This window comes from Pseudopodoces humilis, chromosome 6 (genome assembly GCF_049639895.1).
Source record: "Pseudopodoces humilis isolate 2021_Gansu_Grassland_sample_001 chromosome 6, ASM4963989v1, whole genome shotgun sequence".
NCBI classification, from domain to species: Eukaryota; Metazoa; Chordata; class Aves; order Passeriformes; family Paridae; genus Pseudopodoces; species Pseudopodoces humilis.
In genome coordinates, this window is record NC_142205.1 from 58708785 (window position 1) to 58726939 (window position 18155).

General features: G+C 45.1%; 2 protein-coding genes across 7 annotated transcripts in view; one reads left to right on the forward strand and one right to left on the reverse strand.

Moving 5' to 3' along the window:
- LRBA (LPS responsive beige-like anchor protein) overlaps nt 1–18155 on the reverse strand; it is a 369063-nt gene that overhangs the window by 159505 nt on the left and 191403 nt on the right. For all 6 annotated transcript variants that reach the window (XM_088057132.1, XM_014254789.2, XM_014254786.2 and 3 more), the window contains 2 exons: nt 11618–11764; nt 8851–8987 (listed from right to left, as the gene is read on the reverse strand). In XM_088057132.1, coding sequence (XP_087913258.1) covers nt 8851–8987; nt 11618–11764 — 284 coding nt within the window. The remainder of the gene's footprint in view (nt 1–8850; nt 8988–11617; nt 11765–18155) is intronic.
- Nucleotides 3043–5497, forward strand: MAB21L2 (mab-21 like 2). Its single transcript, XM_005525587.3, has one exon. The coding sequence runs from the start codon at nt 3961–3963 to the stop codon at nt 5038–5040; it is 1080 nt and encodes a 359-aa protein (XP_005525644.1). The 5' UTR covers nt 3043–3960; the 3' UTR covers nt 5041–5497.

Here is an 18155-nt window from a genome sequence, read left to right on the forward strand (position 1 = left end):
TTGCTAGAAGTCTGAGCTGTTTTCCAGCTTTCTTCTTTTGTTGTTTTAGCGGTTAACATAAATACATAGTGTTCTCTTGAAGGAAAAAAAAAAAAAAGTCTTAATGGCAGCCCTTCGCTGCTTCTTTTTTGCCATCCTGAGTGTGAAGAAAATACCGTGACACATCCCTTGCCTGCACGGCTGGATTTACACCCGCCGGAGCTCCCTGCCATACGAGCGGGAGGGGGCAGGAGGAGCCAAGGCAAGAGCAAACACTGCACACCGCGTCCCCTTCCCAGTATCTTTTTACAGAAGCCCTCGCTAACAAAACACTATAGCTCCAGGCAGCGGCATGCTGATGTTGGCACTGCTTAAACCAAACAAACACGATGTTTAACAGTCAAATAAAATGTCCCGCAGCCTCCCTAATGAATTTGTCAAGGACCATCAGATCACCCCCGCCCCTGCCTCATTAACTCAAGTATGATGAGACGGATTATAACGAGAGAATACAGATCAATCGGTCTGAAGACTTCAAGTGGCTTTTAGCCCTGAGAGTTTCCCTCTCTGCAGCACACACACGCACACGGTCTTTTTTAATGGAATACAGTATCTCCTGCTGCTGGAGGGGATGCCACTTCGTTTTATACACCATCAAGGAGCTGCTGATGGACTTCTACACTAACATACATAAAAGCAGAGGTGACAAGGGCTCTTCAATTATAGCCTCCTCGGATCCTGTTCCCCCTTCAATTATTCATCCCTGAGAGAGCAAATTCCGCCACAGATGAAGCTGGTCTTAATGCAGTGCGGCCACAAACACCCAGACACGGGAGAGAAGGGTTTCACGTGCATTATTTGCTGGAAGTGTTTAAGTTTATTGCTCAAATGATGTTTCTAATTAGCTTTGGGGCAATAAATTAAAGTCAGCTTTTGTTTAGCTGATTTATTATTTACTAGGGCTTCAACCTCAGGCAGGAAAATTGGCAATGAATTGTTTTAAATCTGAACACTGGTAACGCTACATCATTAGGCACCTTTTCAGAGGGGTGGGAAGGGAATCGCCCCCTCCTCCTGCTTTTACCCTAAAAAAATAGGGAACGCGTGTGCCCCCGCCTTTGCCTGTGCCGCCTGAAGGTTCCGGCAATCTCCTCCGCGCCCAGGACACGGTAACACCTAGGCTCGGCACTCTCTGCGGGAAGCGAGATCGATCCCGCGGAGCCCTCCTGCCCACCTCTGCTCGGAGGGCGGGTGTGCAGAGCCCTCGCCGGAGCGGAGAGCGGTGTCAGCCCGGCAGCGAGTGTGCCCCGTGCCGCCTCGGGAGCTCCGACGGCGGCGTGTGAAAGGGACCCCCAGCCCAATCTAACTTCCCTTTGCCGGAGGGCAGCGGGAGGCGAGGCGTGGGACCTTGGCTGCTCCGCCGGGCCAGCCGAGCCGCGCAAGCGAAGCGCAGCGATGCCCGCCCGCCCCTACGGAGCCTCCGAGCGCCCCGGGCGGGTGCGGCCGCGGCGAGGGGGCAGCTCCGCCGGCACTTACCCGCGCCCCGGGACGGAGAGCCCCGCTCCAGCCTGCGCATCCCCGGGACACCCAGGGACCGTGCGAGCAGCGGCACCAGCGCCCTGGCGAGCCATGGACTCCGCTCTCGTGGCAGCCTGCCCTCTCTCCCTCACCCCTCGGAAGCTGCTCGCCTCGAGCCTTCCCTAGGGCTCGTCTCCCTCCCGGCGGGGCCGGGCCCGGCGGGGACACCTGACACCGCCGCCAGCACCGGGCACCGCGGGCCACCGGGCCGGCCCCCACATCCCCGGGCGCAGTGTGCCCCGGCGGCAGACAGGGAAGCAGGGAGCCGATCCTCTCATCGCGGAGGACGGAGCCGCACCGGCGCCGGGCACGTCCGTACTTACTACTTCCAGCGGTACGGTCGGCACCAGACATGTTTCTAATTTAAACGCACACAAAAAACAGACGGCGGTATTTTCTTTATTAAAATCAGCCAGCTGCAGTGAAAGGAGGAGAGCCCAAGGAACCGAGCCCAAGCGCTGCGAGCGGGTTACCGGCAGGCTCTGCACGGAGGAGAGCACGGCGTCCCCGCACGGCCCCGCTCCCGCTCCCGGCGGGGCTCCCGGGCGGCCGGAGCCGCCCCGCACCGCGGGACTGCCCGGCCCAGGGGAGGGCAAAGCACCTACGCAGCCTTGCTCTCTTGCTACGAGAGTGGAGGTGCGGAAATTGCTCTCCCTTCCATCCCAAGTTCCCGCAGGAGAAGCGGATCTGTCTGCTCTGCAGCAGGTACCGCCCCGGGGATCCCTCCGACCCGACACCACGGAGCTACGGCTTTATGTCCGAACTATTCCATACTCTTAATACAAACTTGCATAAAATATCGTTTCCTTTCTAATAACTCAATCCTGCGCTTTAGGAGGATGAGAATAACTTTATGGCACAAAATTTATCTAAATTAAGGTGACTGGGAGCAGTAAAACAAAGTGTGTGCCACGCTACTCCGGTGACGGTCTCACTTTCACTGCTGCAGCCCAGCATTAAGCGAAATAAGATTTATGCCTGCGGGGAAGCTCCGGTCCGCCTCTCCCCTTTCTCCGCACACACCGGCACTGCCGCCGGGTCCCCTCGCAGCGAGCGGGAGGGAGCAGCGAGCTCACGTCGCCCTTCACCGGCTGCCACGGCGAAGTTACAGCGATTTTGGGAGGTTCCCCCCCCTCACACACCGCGCCGGGTGGCGGGACGCTCCGAACCTCCCTCGCGGCTGCCCCGCTGCCCATCCCGGCTCCGAGCCCCGCCGCGCAGCGGACGCGGGGCCGGGGGCGGGAGCGCAGGCGCGTGTGCGCGCGCCGGGTGCCGCGATTGGCCGCGGCGCTGACAGCTCGGCGGCGATTGGCGGCGCGGCCCCGCCCCGCGCCCGCGCGCGGCCCCATTCATAAACTACAGGGCCCGGCGGCAGCGCCGCGAGAGGGACGAGGGCACACGGCGCTGCAGGAGCGGAGCGAGAGGCGCGGACACCGGGAGCCTCGGCGCGCACTTCCAGGGGTGGGGAGGGGGAGGAGAAGCCATCCCGGGCACGGCAGCTACGCCCTCTTCCCGCTCAGGATAATACACAGTCTGTGCAAAGAAAACAAACAAAAAAAAAAAAAAAACCAACAACTCCTCTCCATACAGTCTCTCTCACAACAATCTATGTAGACCTGCAGGACGGGAATGAGAGATCACAGACCAAGTGCACCCGTCTGCGCGTAAAGATAGAGACAGCCACAGAGCCGGGTTCAGCCAACGCCTCCAGCAGGAAAAGGGAAATCAACAACACCCCCTGACAGTCTGAGAGCGGCAGCCAAACGCATGCACATCTCTGTGCCACGGACTGAAAGAGAGAGAGAGAGAGGCAGACAGACAGACAGACACAGAGTTCACTCTTCCGCTGAGGGCATTGCTCGCATTCTTCTCCTCCTCTCGTACCGTGTGCGGTTTTAAACTTCGCCGCCGACCGGCTTTTCTGCGGGGACCTTCTGCGAGTCCTGGGAAAGTTTGTTTGCTGTTTTGGGGTTTTTTTTCCATGAACTATTGAAACGGCATTTTTGTCGCTGCGCGGGGGGGTGGGCGCCTGAGCGCAGAGGCAGCCCAGACTTCCCTGCCCCCATCGCCATCCAAAACTTTTGCGCTCCGGGAGCCCGCGGGGACTGCCCGCCGCTCCGGCACCGGCTCCAGCATCACCAGCACCGCCGCCGCCGCCCAGCCCGCATCGTCCCGCTCCTCCTCGTCGCCGGGGCAGCGCTGGGCTTCGCTCCTTTGTGCTTCGCCGCCCTCCCCGATTTCTTTAATTTCTCTCACTGGCGCGCCGCTGCCGCCTTCTTCCCGGAGGCGGTGGGGGTCTGCGATTTGGCTGGTGCCCTCCGCAAAGCTGCAGCCACCGCTAAAGCATTGGATCCCTCAACGTACTGCGAGAGCCCGGTGTACAGCCCGGACCTGTGCCCCAACATGATCGCCGCGCAGGCCAAGCTGGTCTACCAGCTCAACAAATACTACACGGAGCGCTGCCAGGCGCGCAAGGCGGCCATCGCCAAGACCATCCGGGAGGTGTGCAAGGTCGTGTCGGACGTGCTGAAGGAGGTGGAGGTGCAGGAACCGCGCTTCATCAGCTCCCTAAGCGAAATCGACGCCCGCTACGAGGGGCTGGAGGTGATCTCGCCCACCGAGTTCGAGGTGGTGCTCTACCTCAACCAGATGGGCGTCTTCAACTTCGTGGACGACGGCTCCCTGCCGGGCTGCGCCGTGCTCAAGCTGAGCGACGGCCGCAAGCGCAGCATGTCCCTCTGGGTGGAGTTCATCACCGCCTCGGGCTACCTGTCCGCCCGCAAGATCCGCTCCCGATTCCAGACGCTGGTGGCCCAGGCCGTGGACAAGTGCAGCTACCGAGACGTGGTGAAGATGATCGCGGACACGAGCGAGGTGAAGCTCCGCATCCGGGAGCGGTACGTGGTGCAGATCACGCCCGCCTTCAAGTGCACCGGGATCTGGCCGCGCAGCGCGGCGCAGTGGCCCATGCCCCACATCCCCTGGCCCGGCCCCAACCGGGTGGCGGAGGTGAAGGCGGAGGGCTTCAACCTGCTCTCCAAGGAGTGCTACTCGCTGACGGGCAAGCAGAGCTCGGCCGAGAGCGACGCGTGGGTGCTGCAGTTCGGCGAGGCCGAGAACCGGCTGCTGATGGGCGGCTGCCGGAACAAGTGCCTGTCGGTGCTGAAGACGCTCCGCGACCGGCACCTGGAGCTGCCCGGGCAGCCCCTCAACAACTACCACATGAAGACGCTGCTGCTGTACGAGTGCGAGAAGCACCCGCGGGAGACCGACTGGGACGAGGCGTGCCTGGGCGACCGGCTGAACGGCATCCTCCTGCAGCTCATCTCCTGCCTGCAGTGCCGGCGCTGCCCCCACTACTTCCTGCCCAACCTAGACCTCTTTCAGGGCAAACCCCACTCGGCCCTGGAAAGCGCTGCCAAACAGACCTGGAGGCTAGCCAGAGAAATCCTCACCAATCCCAAAAGCCTCGACAAGCTATAGGGTTAACACCCCCGCGCACAAAAACTCGCCCTCCGTAAACAACAACAGCGCCTAAAAAACTTTTTATTTAACGCGAACGACGACGGAAAGAGGCGGCGAAAGACACGCGTCCCCGCCACCCCCCACCCACCTGCAGTTCGGCCTTTAAAAACTTGCCGACGGTTTTCCCGGCATAAACTCTCACCGCCTTGCACGGAAGAAGGGAAGAGCCTCTCTCCTCCTGTCCTCCAATGTGAATTTTTAAAAGATCACAAAAAGAAGCGATCGGACTTTTGCAACTTCAAAACGAAACCCGAAAGGTACATTTTCCAATCCATGTATAGTCCTTTTCTTATGCTCTCTTGTTTGCCTGAATGTTGTCACCAAGTGAAAAAATTATTTAACTATATGTACAAATCTCCCTTTAAAAAAGTTTTACTGATGTTAAATGTATTTCGGTGCCAAGGTCAGATTATGTGCCCCACAACTGACTTGTTGCAAATAGTAATAAAAATATTACTTTAACTTTACGTTGACTTTTTGTGAATGGTTCTTAAATTCAGGCAAGTAGATTCTTTCTGAACCTCAGAAGGATTTTTTTTTTAAATAATCTAAACCACGAGATGTTAAGATAGGCTAAACGCAACACCTAGTCCAAACCTTAGCTCAGCATATTGGCTGATGTTTTCTAAACCTCCTTCTAGTTTCCATTAAAAAGAAAAAGTGCATCCAAGAAAAAAAATCTTATATATTCTGTAGTTCAGCATGAGACAACATCTGCTATATTTCTATTACTCTAAGGTTCTGTTCTAAATCTTGGAATATATGGAGCATCGCACAGCAGCTCGCTACAGTTTAGTCAGAATTACAGCATGCCTTTTCCTACCCTACAGTCGTTTTTTTCCTTTTATTTTTTTTTCCTTATGGTATCCCTTGCTTTTATTTTCTCCAGTAAATCTCGAGCGCTGCATTTTGTTTTAAAAACCCATCGCTGTTTGCTTTCGCTTCCCAGAGCGAACACGCTATCCATTTGACTTTGACACGAAGGAAGTATAGATCTACCCTGAATAATTAATGCGATTTAGAGCAACCGGTCGATATTTTTTTTAAACAAACATTTGTTTTTGCCCAGATTTTTAAGTACAGCATAAAATCGCACTGCAGATTAGTCAGACGGAGAGATAAGCAGGACCCCGTCAGGAAACCACCCGATCCTACACCAGCACCCGGGCGCTCTCTGCCGATCTCCTTCCCCCTCTCCCAAAGCGAAGCTCTGCCTGATTCCCCGTAGCTATTTCCGCTTTAAGCTTGCTCGGGACGACTGAGAAATACTGGCAGGATTTTTATCGGGAACGCATTCGTAAGATTTAAAAACGTTAGCGTTACCCGCTGAAGCTGCCCGAAAGATTGCAACGCCAGCTCGGAGCATTTCGAACAACTTTTCGTATCCTTTCGTAGGCAGGGGGGAGGTAAAAAAAGAACTCAAGTTCTTGCCCCAAAAGACTATTTTCGTTTCTTTTTGGACGGAGACGGAAAGAAATAACCATTATAACTTGAGCTGCTTTTGCCTTTAAGTTTAAAAACGAAATCCTCGATGGCGGCAGCCGCCGGGGCGATGGAACGGGGTGCGCGGCGCACCCTGCCCGGCGGAGCGGGCACAGCCCGGCCCCGGCCCCGCCGCGCCGTCCGCAGCCCCTCCACTCTCGGCTGAGCTCCACAAGTCTTTTGTGGAGCCATCTGAGCGCTTCCCACAGCGCTGGATCCCGGATCAGCCGGCAGAACGGGCTCAGCCCGCGGGGCTACCCTTTCCTTCCCAAAACAGCCCGGAGCCGCGTATAAACTCTGATCATATCGCTGTCGATGCTATCGCTACCTAAGGCAGGTTTTACTTCAGGAACTTGTCACAATATTTTCTTTTCAGTAGTTTAGACAAATATACAGGGATCTTAAATTTATCTAACAGATGAAGCCTCATTAATTAAGCAGGCCTGCTGAGTTTACAGCGGATTAGTTGATGAGGTTTTTTTTTTCCAAGGGACATTTTCTACAGCAGCTAGTCATCGCTATCAAGGTACATTGACTTCGGCACAGGGTGGGGCAGGGAGGCGTTAATGCTTGAAAAGATGCTGTTTTAAGATTACTTAGTCTTTAAAATAAAATTATTCAGATCTGATTTTTAGCTTCCCCCCACCCCTGAGACATTATAAAAAGTAGTTTTTTTAATTTTAAGATCTCCAGTTAAAGTAACATCGCAAGCAGAATGTAAGAGGTGCAGCCAGTATTTCATGTAACCAACCTCTCCTGTTATAAGAACTCTAAGAAAATCTCTTAAATAAAGAGTAAACCATAATGCCTGCTCACAGTTAAGAAAACAACCTCTACCAAATACTGGGAAGCAGGAGAAAAGGAGGTTAACTATATATGTCAGTGTTCCCACAAAACAAGTAACAAGAATGGTAAGAATTAACAACTGTACTCAAAGACCCTACGTGCTGAACATGAAAACCAAAAATGCAGAATAATGCAGATCTGTAAGACTTTTCTTATGCTAATACAATACAAAGCAGAACATTTTAAATGGAAAATGCAATACAGGAATATATCAAACTAGCTTTAATTTCAAATTTATATTCTTTTCATCATTAAATGGTGTTTTTTAGTTATATGTGGAGGGATTAGTGAAACATAATAGAAGGAGTAAGCATATAAAAATTTTAACCACTATCTCATACTTAAAATAATTTCTAATATATTTCAAAAATCATTCAGGATCAAAAGAAAAGTTAAATCTCATTTATGATATCACATAAAATCACAATTCTAGTTAATTGCTTATACTAAAATCTAGCTCTAACAATTTGAGGGCACTGCTTTTCAAAATAAATTTTTTCCCTGACAGTATTTGATAATTCCAGCTTTCAGATCCACTGATGCCATTTTTAATACAGACAAGACCAATTTACTCAATAGGAACAAAGAACTGAACCGGTGCTTAACACACAAGGTATTCTCTCTACAGACAAGCAGAAAACCACTACTTCTTCAAGCAGTACTCTTCCCAAAGAAATTATTACCCAGTTTAACATTAGGTAGGTATTCAGAAAAACAAGAGCCATGAGTATGCTTGTGAGACTATATACCAGTTGTGTCCTACTTTTGAAATGTTGCTGTAACACTGCAGAAAATATTCAAGTGCAACATTATTAAGCAAATTGCACTATATGCTCCCTTTGAAATTGTCATTTTATTAAAGGTTACTAGTTTTAACCAAAACACAAGTAATCAAGCAACTCAGAGCAAATAAAGTTTGTGGAAATTACCAAGTCAGCTCAGAAACATCTTTTAGAACAGCAATTATGTTTTATGCTTAGGCACAATAAATAATAACAGGCCCTGTAAAATGTGTTATAGAGTAATATGACAGGAGCACTGCAAACTTAGTAGTGTGGGAAGTTCAGTGCTGTTTTACACTGACATTTGCTAAAATCAGGAAAGTAAAACAAAGTATTTGGGCTAAAAGCCTCGCTGAACTTCCCCATATTCACACAGTCCTGTGATTTAAGATGTCTTTATTTCAGACATATCTCCCTAGAGCTTTATTTGCAGCAATCTAATTAACATTCAAGTAGGGTCGAATTATGGGAGAGGGAGAAAAAGGAGCAGGAAAGGAGGTGTCATCTATGTGAAGTTCAGCAACATATATGGTCAGTGGCAAAGTTATTAAAGCAGAAACACTGTCGCCCAATAGGGGTAAAGGAAGTCAAGTGAAGAATTAAAGGTCTTGGGTAATTTGTCATCATCTCTCAGACCTCAGGGTCAATGATCTCTTACCTTTGGGTCGATTTTCTTAAAACTAGGATCTTCTTCATCCACCTCAAAGTAGAGCTCAGAAACAGTGATGGAGAGGGTGCCTTTCACTACCACGGACGGTGCCACAAGCTGAGCTGGTGTGCTGAGGGACACTGGACCTGCCAAAGCAGGAAAACACCAACAGTGTTCAAACTGAAAAGAATGCGAGTACAAATTATTTGTTTTTCAGGCCAAGGACATTAAAATAAAGCAAAGATCACCGCTCTTCCTTAAAAAGCAAACCCCTTTTTGTCCCAGAAAAGAACATATGTAACAGATTTGCAGTGTCTCTGTGCTGCCGAACACTGAAGCAGCTGCAATTGCAAACTGCCGCATACATTACAGAGCTGGCTTTAGCATGGCAGCCTTCAGCTTTTACTCAGATGCGTTTTCTGTCCAAGAAAGTCCAAGAGTTGCACATGTTCTGTTACATGAAACATAGAGAGTGCACATATGTACACTTGAAATCTTACTCTTTGATGTGCTCTTTAGCTGCTGGGAAGTTTTGATAGCATTTCACAAAGATGAACCAAGCAGTCAAGGCTCAAAGTTGTCTAACTGCAAAGTGCTCCCTCATGAATTCTGGATATCTACTGTTAAGGTTGCACAATATTATAGAGCCCAAAGTAAAATGTTTTGAAGATGCTTTTGATTCCACATTAAATATTGTCCAAGCACTCCATACAGTGTTAGTGTAGCTTGGGGACTGTGGGAGTAAACAGCTGGAGGGTTGGTTTCCAACTGAATGAATTTTTATTGGAATAATCACTTCTCCACAGGGCTTATCACAGCGACAAATCAGACTACTACTGAAAACAGTAGGTTCAGCATTATATAAACTAACACATACAGAAAGAAAACAGGTTAGGTTTGTCATCCAGCTGATTAAGAGGCAAGGAAATGAAGTTACATGGCTGCAGTATTATCTGACTTTTGTAAAACAGTGGAAGATATTAAAGTGACATAGACAATTTTGTTTTAATAAAGCATCTATAAATGAGGTACACACGTTCAGGTAATCAACGTGAGAATAACTGACAAAAAATTCAGATGAATTGTCATTTCCATCGATTGTTAGGAGGGTGATGGTCCTTAATCTCGCATCAATCTCAATGTGTGCCACTAGGACAAAAGAAGAGATGCTCTGCTGAGATCAGAGCAGCTTTGCCCTCTATTCCCAATGTACAAATACATTGTGTCTGCAGATGGGCATGAGATAGCTGCGGAACTGCCATGATTTCCCAAAGCTCACCCACACAAATGGATGAAATAAGCAGCTATGTGTTCTTTTGCTGTCTCCCTTTGCCCCCTGTACATTAGCATGTAATCCAGAGGAGAAATAACATTTTTTCAATCACTCGCAGACATTCAATTACAGGGCAAGCAGACAGATGCAGAAGCTGGGGCAGCCCAGGTCCTGTAGAAGACCCCTGACAATTTCCACTTCATTTCTAACCCACACCACTTTATTAGTGAGGATTACTTCTTAATCCTATTGCCATTGTCAAGATTACATAATTAAACTCGCCTTTCACCTCTATTACAGTATGAATGTATTACTCAAACCAATGAATGAATAATAGAAGGAAACATGGAAAATGCTGTTGAGAAAGAAGCTCATGGTAGAAAGGGAAAAATGAAAGATTCATATATTCAAAATAAAGATTCAATAGAGAAATTCCTTTGGATCATTCTCCCATGATTTTACTTTCGTCTTCCTATGCAGGTTTTCTCTTTCCTTATGCTGCATTTTTAACTTTGCGCATTTTTTTTTTTTTTTTTCATGAAAAAGAGTGAAATGCAGTTCAGGGATAAGCAAAATGCCAATAAATAATCACTTCCAGCATTTACAGTGAATTATCATATGCATGATCCGTATCAATGTAAGAGTATACTACCAGCTTCTCAGGGAACCAGAATTATCCAATAAACAATGTTTTTTTCTAAATTAAGTGTACATGGAATACCAGATGAGAAGCAAAAGAACACGGAGAAGTTTGCATTTTCCCTGTAAAAGCCATGTTCCTCAAATAGCAATTGAGACACTATAACTCCCAGTCTTTGAACCACTGGTTATGCCGGTTTTACATTTTGAACTGTACAGAAATGGACCCACTCCTCTGAGACTGCAACATCAGCAAAGGCTGCATTTGATTATGTAAAATTAATTAAGTTGAATGATTTGAAGTACTATTTCTTCAGGAAAAAAACAAAAACAAAAACAAACAAACAAACAAAAAGGCTTAATGAGACCATGGTCTGTGGAGAAAGAACTTCAGTGGAGGAATGTCAAGGGGTTTAAAGGAGTTAAACACAGTGAGTAAAATCCTTTACATGCAAGTAAATAACAAGTATGTAAAATTTTATAGACTTAGGAAAAAAAATAAAGGTCTCCAAAGCCCTAAATTATAGACAGCTTGCCTGATTGTCCACTAGGCCTAATGATTTGAGTGGAACAAGGTCAAGCAAACAAAAGAAGCCCTTTTCAAGGTAGAGCTATTTTCTATAAGGAAGGTTTTCTAGAATAGACATCTACTGCAAAAGCAAAAAGGCTGAGAAAGAAAACACACAACTCTCCTCAAATAAACCTTCAGTATCTGAGGTGAACAGAAAATAATCTTAATGAAGCAGTTACGTGAAGTGTGTTAATTATCAGTGTGTATCCCAAACCATGATTCACTGCACAGATGGGGAGATCAGAACTTCAACAGTAAAAAAGCTGAGGAGAAAATCAGATAGGTGATGTTACCTGTCAAGTTCTCCACTTCTCTTTCCTCCATGAATGACATGATATCGTCATCACCTTCCAAGAGAATCTCGCTTTCTGAGTTCTGGTTTCCTAAAACTTGACTCTTGATGGACTGCTTCCCTTTGACAAGTATATCCTCCTCGGGAGCTGAAATGAGACAAGGTGCTGTCTGTCAGGTCTCAGTGACAAAGGAATGTAATTTTATTTTTTTAAATGTAAGTCCAAGGAGAAAACTGCTTAGGGACTAGCTGTGGGAAGTACCTGTCTTAATCCTCTAATGTTAGGACACATCTAGTTTTAATCCTATTAAGTCTGCTCAAAATTATCCAGTGCTCTCCACAGTGTTCAACTCTATTTCGAGTGTTACGGCAGAGGGGAAGAGGATAGAGCAGACTCCCTTCCCCTGCAGCCTTCCTTGGGAAGTGGAGCTGGAGAAGGGTCCCAGCTGCCCGGTGTGTCACCCTGAACCCAAGCTCCAGCCAAGGACACGGGACCGCCGCAGCGACAGCCCCGAGCACGGCGCTGGGAACGGGAGGCGCAGGACGGGGCCAGGAGCGGCGGGACCAGCGCAGGAGGAGGCCCGGGCCCTCAGTCCCCCGGCACCGGGGCTGCTCCTGCCGCGTCCCGCCGGGAACAGCCCGGCAGCGGGGACAAGGTGGAGCGGCGCTGGAGCTGCCGCCCCTCATCCCTCCCGCTCCCGTTGGCGGCAAGCCGAGCTGGTGAGGCAGAAAAGCCCCCACCCCTCCATGCCAGGGCGTGAGGGGGCGAATCTGCTCCGGGATGGCGGCTGGCACCTGCTCCCAGGGGGCACGGCCACCCGCTACCCCGGCCTCCCACGGGGCATTTCTGGGCTCACGCTGGGATTTTCGGGATGGAAGGGAAGTGGCCAAGCACGCTTGGAGCCATGTTCCGCCCCGCACACGGTCACCGGGCCGGTGAATGTGTCCCCGCCGTGCCCGGGCAGTGACATTCCCGTCCCGCACGGCCCCGGGAGCGCTCCCATCGCCTTCCGGCACTGCCGCCACGAAATCTGTTTTATTTAAATCACCGGCTCAAAGCAGCAACAGAAAAAGGAAAAAAAAAATTAAAAGGGGAGTAAAAATAAATAAATAAATACCTAAATAAGGGAAAGAAAGGTAATGACTCCCTCTACACCTACGTTTAGCTGTGGTAATGCCAAAAAACACAACAGTGTATGTGTCCAGGTTTTGTTGTTGTCGTTGTTGTCTTGGGTTTTTTAAGTTGAAAATAAAAATACTGTTTCTTAAAAGATACACTGAGAACACCCGTGGCACAGCTGTGTTTGAAAAACATTCACCAAACACATAAGGACCAACTAAGTTCAACACGCTGGTGGCTGCTTGCTCTGATTGCTGCCACACTTCAGCTGAAGTTGTACGGGCTCCCTCTGAAAATATGCTAATCTGCAAACATTTACAGAAGGCAGCGACTCCCTGGTGTCAATATATAAAGTTTAAATTGTTAAAAAAAATACATGCACATAAATTGCAAATAATTAAACTTATCAGTTCAGTGAAAAAGTAAAAATTAAATCCACTCACCAGAATGAAAAAAAAAAACAACACAAAAAAAAAACCAGAAAAACCAAAAACACAAATACCCAACACCCCCACCCCCCCCCCCCCAACTATAAAAACTCTATCACAACAGCAACAAACTCCAAATGACCTAATACTGGTTTCGGTTTAGGCCTTGACCTTACAAAAAAACCCAAACAACAACAACAAAAAGCAAACACAAACTTCCACCTCAAACCAACCAACCAAAAACCGAAATAAAAGGAAATGTAACTCACCATACAAAATAAAATGCAATTTATACATGAACCTTTTGCCCTAGCAACAGCTGTTGCTTGTAAGAAAGCCTTAAAAAAATTACTGCAAAGCTTTAACTGCATTGTACAAACACAAATTTTCCTTTCTTGCAAAATATGATCATGTAAATAATGATAACTCAGATTGTGGAGATGTTCAACGTGAGTTGAAAAACCTTCTTGTCAAGGAAAATATGCGGCTGATATTTAGGAAGGTTTTCCTGTAATTAACTCCCCCTTGAGGATTTTCAGTTAGCAGCAGTAAAATTACCATCAGTGTACTAACACACACCACATGCACTCCTAGTCATTGCCCTACAAGCACTCTCTTGAAGATCAAAAAAAGTAAAATAGAACAAAACCACCTCAAGATGAAGTCCAAAATAATAAATTATTTTCTTTTTTTTTTCTTTCTTTTTCTTTCTTTTTGGTCTTTTTTTTTTATTATAATGCAGGCAAACTATATTTGTTGTTTCAAAAATCTCATCTGCACTGTACATACCTGCCATTTTTTTGCTTCCTCTACTAGAATCTGTGTTATACTGAAGATGCTAATTTCGAACTAGCTCTTTACCTATTCTTATTTAAGACTGAATTGAGAGCCAAGATCAAAGGTTAATACTTCTATAGTTAATACAACTTGTCTAAAATGTTACTATGTCCTTCAGTCTTTAAGAAACAAAAAAATAAAAAAAAATCAGTACAGCAGCTTCCAAACCAAAGATGACTGGAAAACAGAAATATTGCCCCATCTGTTTCACTTACTCAGGTTTTAATTCTTTCCCCAACTACTGATATTCTGCTGATTCAAAACTATACATCTTATGTATGTGCCTTTTTTTCAATAGAAGATTTTGGACCCTGAATTATTTTAGTCCATTTTTGCAAACTTTTGTCATCTCTTTGCATACGATGTTAGCTACCAGTATTTCCTGACATGCATGAAACACATGTTAAAGTTAAATACAGCATAAACATGGGCACTGGAAGATGCCTGTCTACACACCTGCAGACCAGCAAGTGGAAGGCAATGAGACATCATACTCTGAACCAGAATGTGCTTTTTCTGTACTGATGTAAATAAAGCAAATCTGCCTTTCCTGTACTGACATGCATAAAGCACTACATCTGCAACCAACACTTTCATGCTTACATGTGTATGTGCACAGAACAGAATATATTCCACATGGATGCACCTATTCTTCTGTAGATAAATGCACTGTTGTAGGGGGGCCATGGTCTAGTTCTCTTTATATATTTACTAGTTAGAGAGATGTATGATAGAGCATGACATCACACAACAAACTCCAATCCCACATAAGCACAGAGTTCAATTACACTGGATTTCATACTTCAGGTCACAAACCCTGCTCTACCTTCTCTAAACACTCTACCAGGTCTGCTTATGTTGGTGTGACCAGGTCCTCTGGCTCCAACCCTGCAGCTCTAAGCACAAACTCCCACACACCTTTCCAAGATCAAGATCTCCAGGCATGGCCTATGTATTGCTCTGAACACAGTCTACTAGCACACAATTACATTTTCTTTTTCTTTTTCTTTTTTTTTTTTAACTGGTAATTATACCAGGAAAAGCAACTCAAGGAAAAGGTGCATGAAAAAAAACCCTTACTATGTATTTTTTTTTTTTTTTTTACAAAGGGCTCCCAAAAGCTTCCTCCTACTCTCCTTATTTCTTTAAAAACATAACAGTGGAAAAACCAATCACTTTCAAACCAAATTTTTAAAATATTATCCTTAAGACTTCTTTTTCATCCTTCTAGCTGAGGCAAAGCAAACTAACCAGTCAACTGCAGTACTGGAGATGATCACCTGCTGGTCCTTTGCAGCCACAAAGTCCTGAACTCCATCTATTGCCTTGATGGAAATGTTACTGACTGTTTTAATCCCCCATCCTAAAATTTTTAACAAACATCAATTAGAAACCCCAATAAATCACTTGTTAAAAAGCTTGATAAAGTATTTATGGCAGCTAAAGATTCCCTCACAAATACTGCATTTTGAGGTCAATTTCAAAATACCAATAGGTTTTCTCTTCTTTTTTTTCCTCCACATGTATACAAGCAATTTTGGTTCCATTTCTATACAGTAGGTGACAGGAAGAATAGAAAAGAGTTAACTCCTTGCATCCCAAATTTTCTACCACAGCACCTTCACCTCTCTTCCCTTTCCCCACAACACACCATTAGACTGACTTTTATAAATAGCCAGTTTGGAAGGATCCTTTTTTTTTCCCTTTTCCCTTTGAAAAATTACCTAAAGCCTTTTTTTCCCAAGCAAGTTAATGTGAACTTGGGAATGGCAATTAAATTGTCAGAATTAAAAAATTTGTTTTTAACTAGAAGGTAGCCAGAAGTATAGTCATGGGGCTGGTATTGATTGTCTGAACAGAGAACATTAGTCTTCAGGTATTTATTCTGCCACCTCTGCACCAGAGGTTCTCCTTCAAATCAAATCAATCCTTGGAAAAGATTGGTTCTTGCTCCTAAGACACATAACTGGGCTGCAACAGAGCTGATTGTTGTTGTTCTCTCAAGGTTTTTCTGAACAATATCTAGGCTTCCAATTGTTTCTGAATCATTTTTACAGCTGCAAATTGGGATGATTCTTAAACTGTGAGTTCTCTGGGGTGGAGAATACATCTGGTTGTATTTGAAAGACACCAAGCAGTTGATAATGTGTATCTTCTAATGAAAGTGAGCTAAAATCCATGTTATCAAGCGTGGTTACTGCTTGTACTGTTCCATTATTTATGCATTATTTTCCCCTGCCTCCCTTTTAGCAAAATCCCTTATGTCCAATTTCAGATTTTGGTCTGTGATGTTTTGAAAAAACTTAAACAGGCAGTAGGGAACCTTTTATACATTACCTAAAAATGCTTTTAATTCAGAGGCATGTAAAATTAATTGAAATGGAATAATTAATGATAAATTATTGATAAGAAATCGTAACATACTGGGGCAAATACTCTGTAAATCCTAGGGATATCTACATCATGCAAGTCTGGTTCCAAGAAATCTGAGAACAATTGGAATTTCTGAGATGAAATTTGTTAATATTAGGAGTTTACAAACACAATTCAGAAAGAAATGGATCAAGTGGCCACTCCAGTTGATCTTTTTGACAACTGCACCTTCTAAAACTCAAGGAAAAAAATACTCAAAACAAACTAAAAACAACACAAAAAACAAAAAAGCCAAATCCAAAATGAAACAATAAAAATCCCAACTTCTTTGCACTCCTATACATTCTATATAGTTTCCAGTCGAACTTGAATTTGTACTTTGGTCATTTGTTTTACACCTTGTCAGTGGAAGTTCTTGGAAAAAGACAGTTGCATGTGTACACACACTCAGGCAGATAACAACTATAATTTCAGAAATCACACTGAATAATGACTTTGGGTAAACCAAAATATTCACTGGATAAAGAAACAGAAGGACAACAGATAACAAAGGCAGTATGAAAATTCAGAATAAAACAACATCAGGTTGAATGTTGAAACAAAATAGAAGACTGTTAAGGATGTTAAAATCTGAATAGAAAGGCAGACAGAAAACAATTAGGTCTATTTAAATGACCAGAGTTAGTTACCAGCTGTGCTTATTAGCTACTTCTAAAATAGGGCTACTTTTATTCATTCTTCCTTTATATTGACAAAAATTGTTCTCCTGTCAATTACAAACTGATTATAAGCCACAGCCCTTGAAATACAGCATGGATTAGTAAATATATCAATTAGTATGAAATACGAATAATTGCATTACTCTGTCTTTACTTGTGGAAGAATTAGTTACACAAATTTAAATGGTTGCATTAAATATTTTTCAGTAAGAATAAAGGTATTTTTTAAATTTTCATAAAAAGCATAAAGATTAAATATGAAAATACAAATAGAATACATCAAACTGTGATAAGATCTATTTAAATTAAAATACACATAATATTAAAGGGGGGTGGGAAGGGGGAAGTGGCTGCTCATCCATGGAGTATTAAACAGAAAAGACCTTAGTGCTCTAAAGTCCATGGTATAAGAACAACATGTAGTATTAAGAACAACAACCCCAAAGCAAAAAGTGGGTTAATTAATTCTACATCTTGCTCTTCTTTCTATAGTCAAAGATGTAGGGCTCTACAAACATTGCTTTCAGATCACTTTATTGACTATTCTCTGCATGGTCATTTATTTCGGAGAACTGATGTCACATTTGGCATTATATCAGCTGACATATTGTAGACATTTTCTCCCAGAAATGGCTCTTTAAGGCTGAGTGCAAGAGGTTAAGATGCCTGACAGAAACCAACTTTATGACAGTGATGTTCTTCTACATTCATACAACGCTCTTAACAATCTAAAATCAGCATAAAATCTTTCCCCACACACAATTTGTGTAGTCATATGTATGCACGTATGTATGCAGTAATTCACAAGCTGAAAAACGGAAACAAAAAAAAACCAAAAAACCCACAACAAAAAAACCTCCAAATTTAAATTATTTGCTCCATGACTTGTGCCTTCAAGGTGAAGGGTACTCAGATTTAATTATATGCAAATTATTTTTAAGTACAAGACTTTTCTGTCTTATTAGTGTACCCTCAGTAGATAGCAAAGACACAAAATTCTGTACTAAACCCCAAAGTTCATTGGCTTTGGGTGTGGTTTTGTTTGCTTGTTTATATTTTAAT

What these genes read in the sequence shown, in the direction of transcription:
- MAB21L2 (XM_005525587.3), top strand. Translation starts at nt 3,961, where the DNA reads ATGATCGCCGCGCAGGCCAAGCTGGTCTACCAGCTCAACAAATACTAC.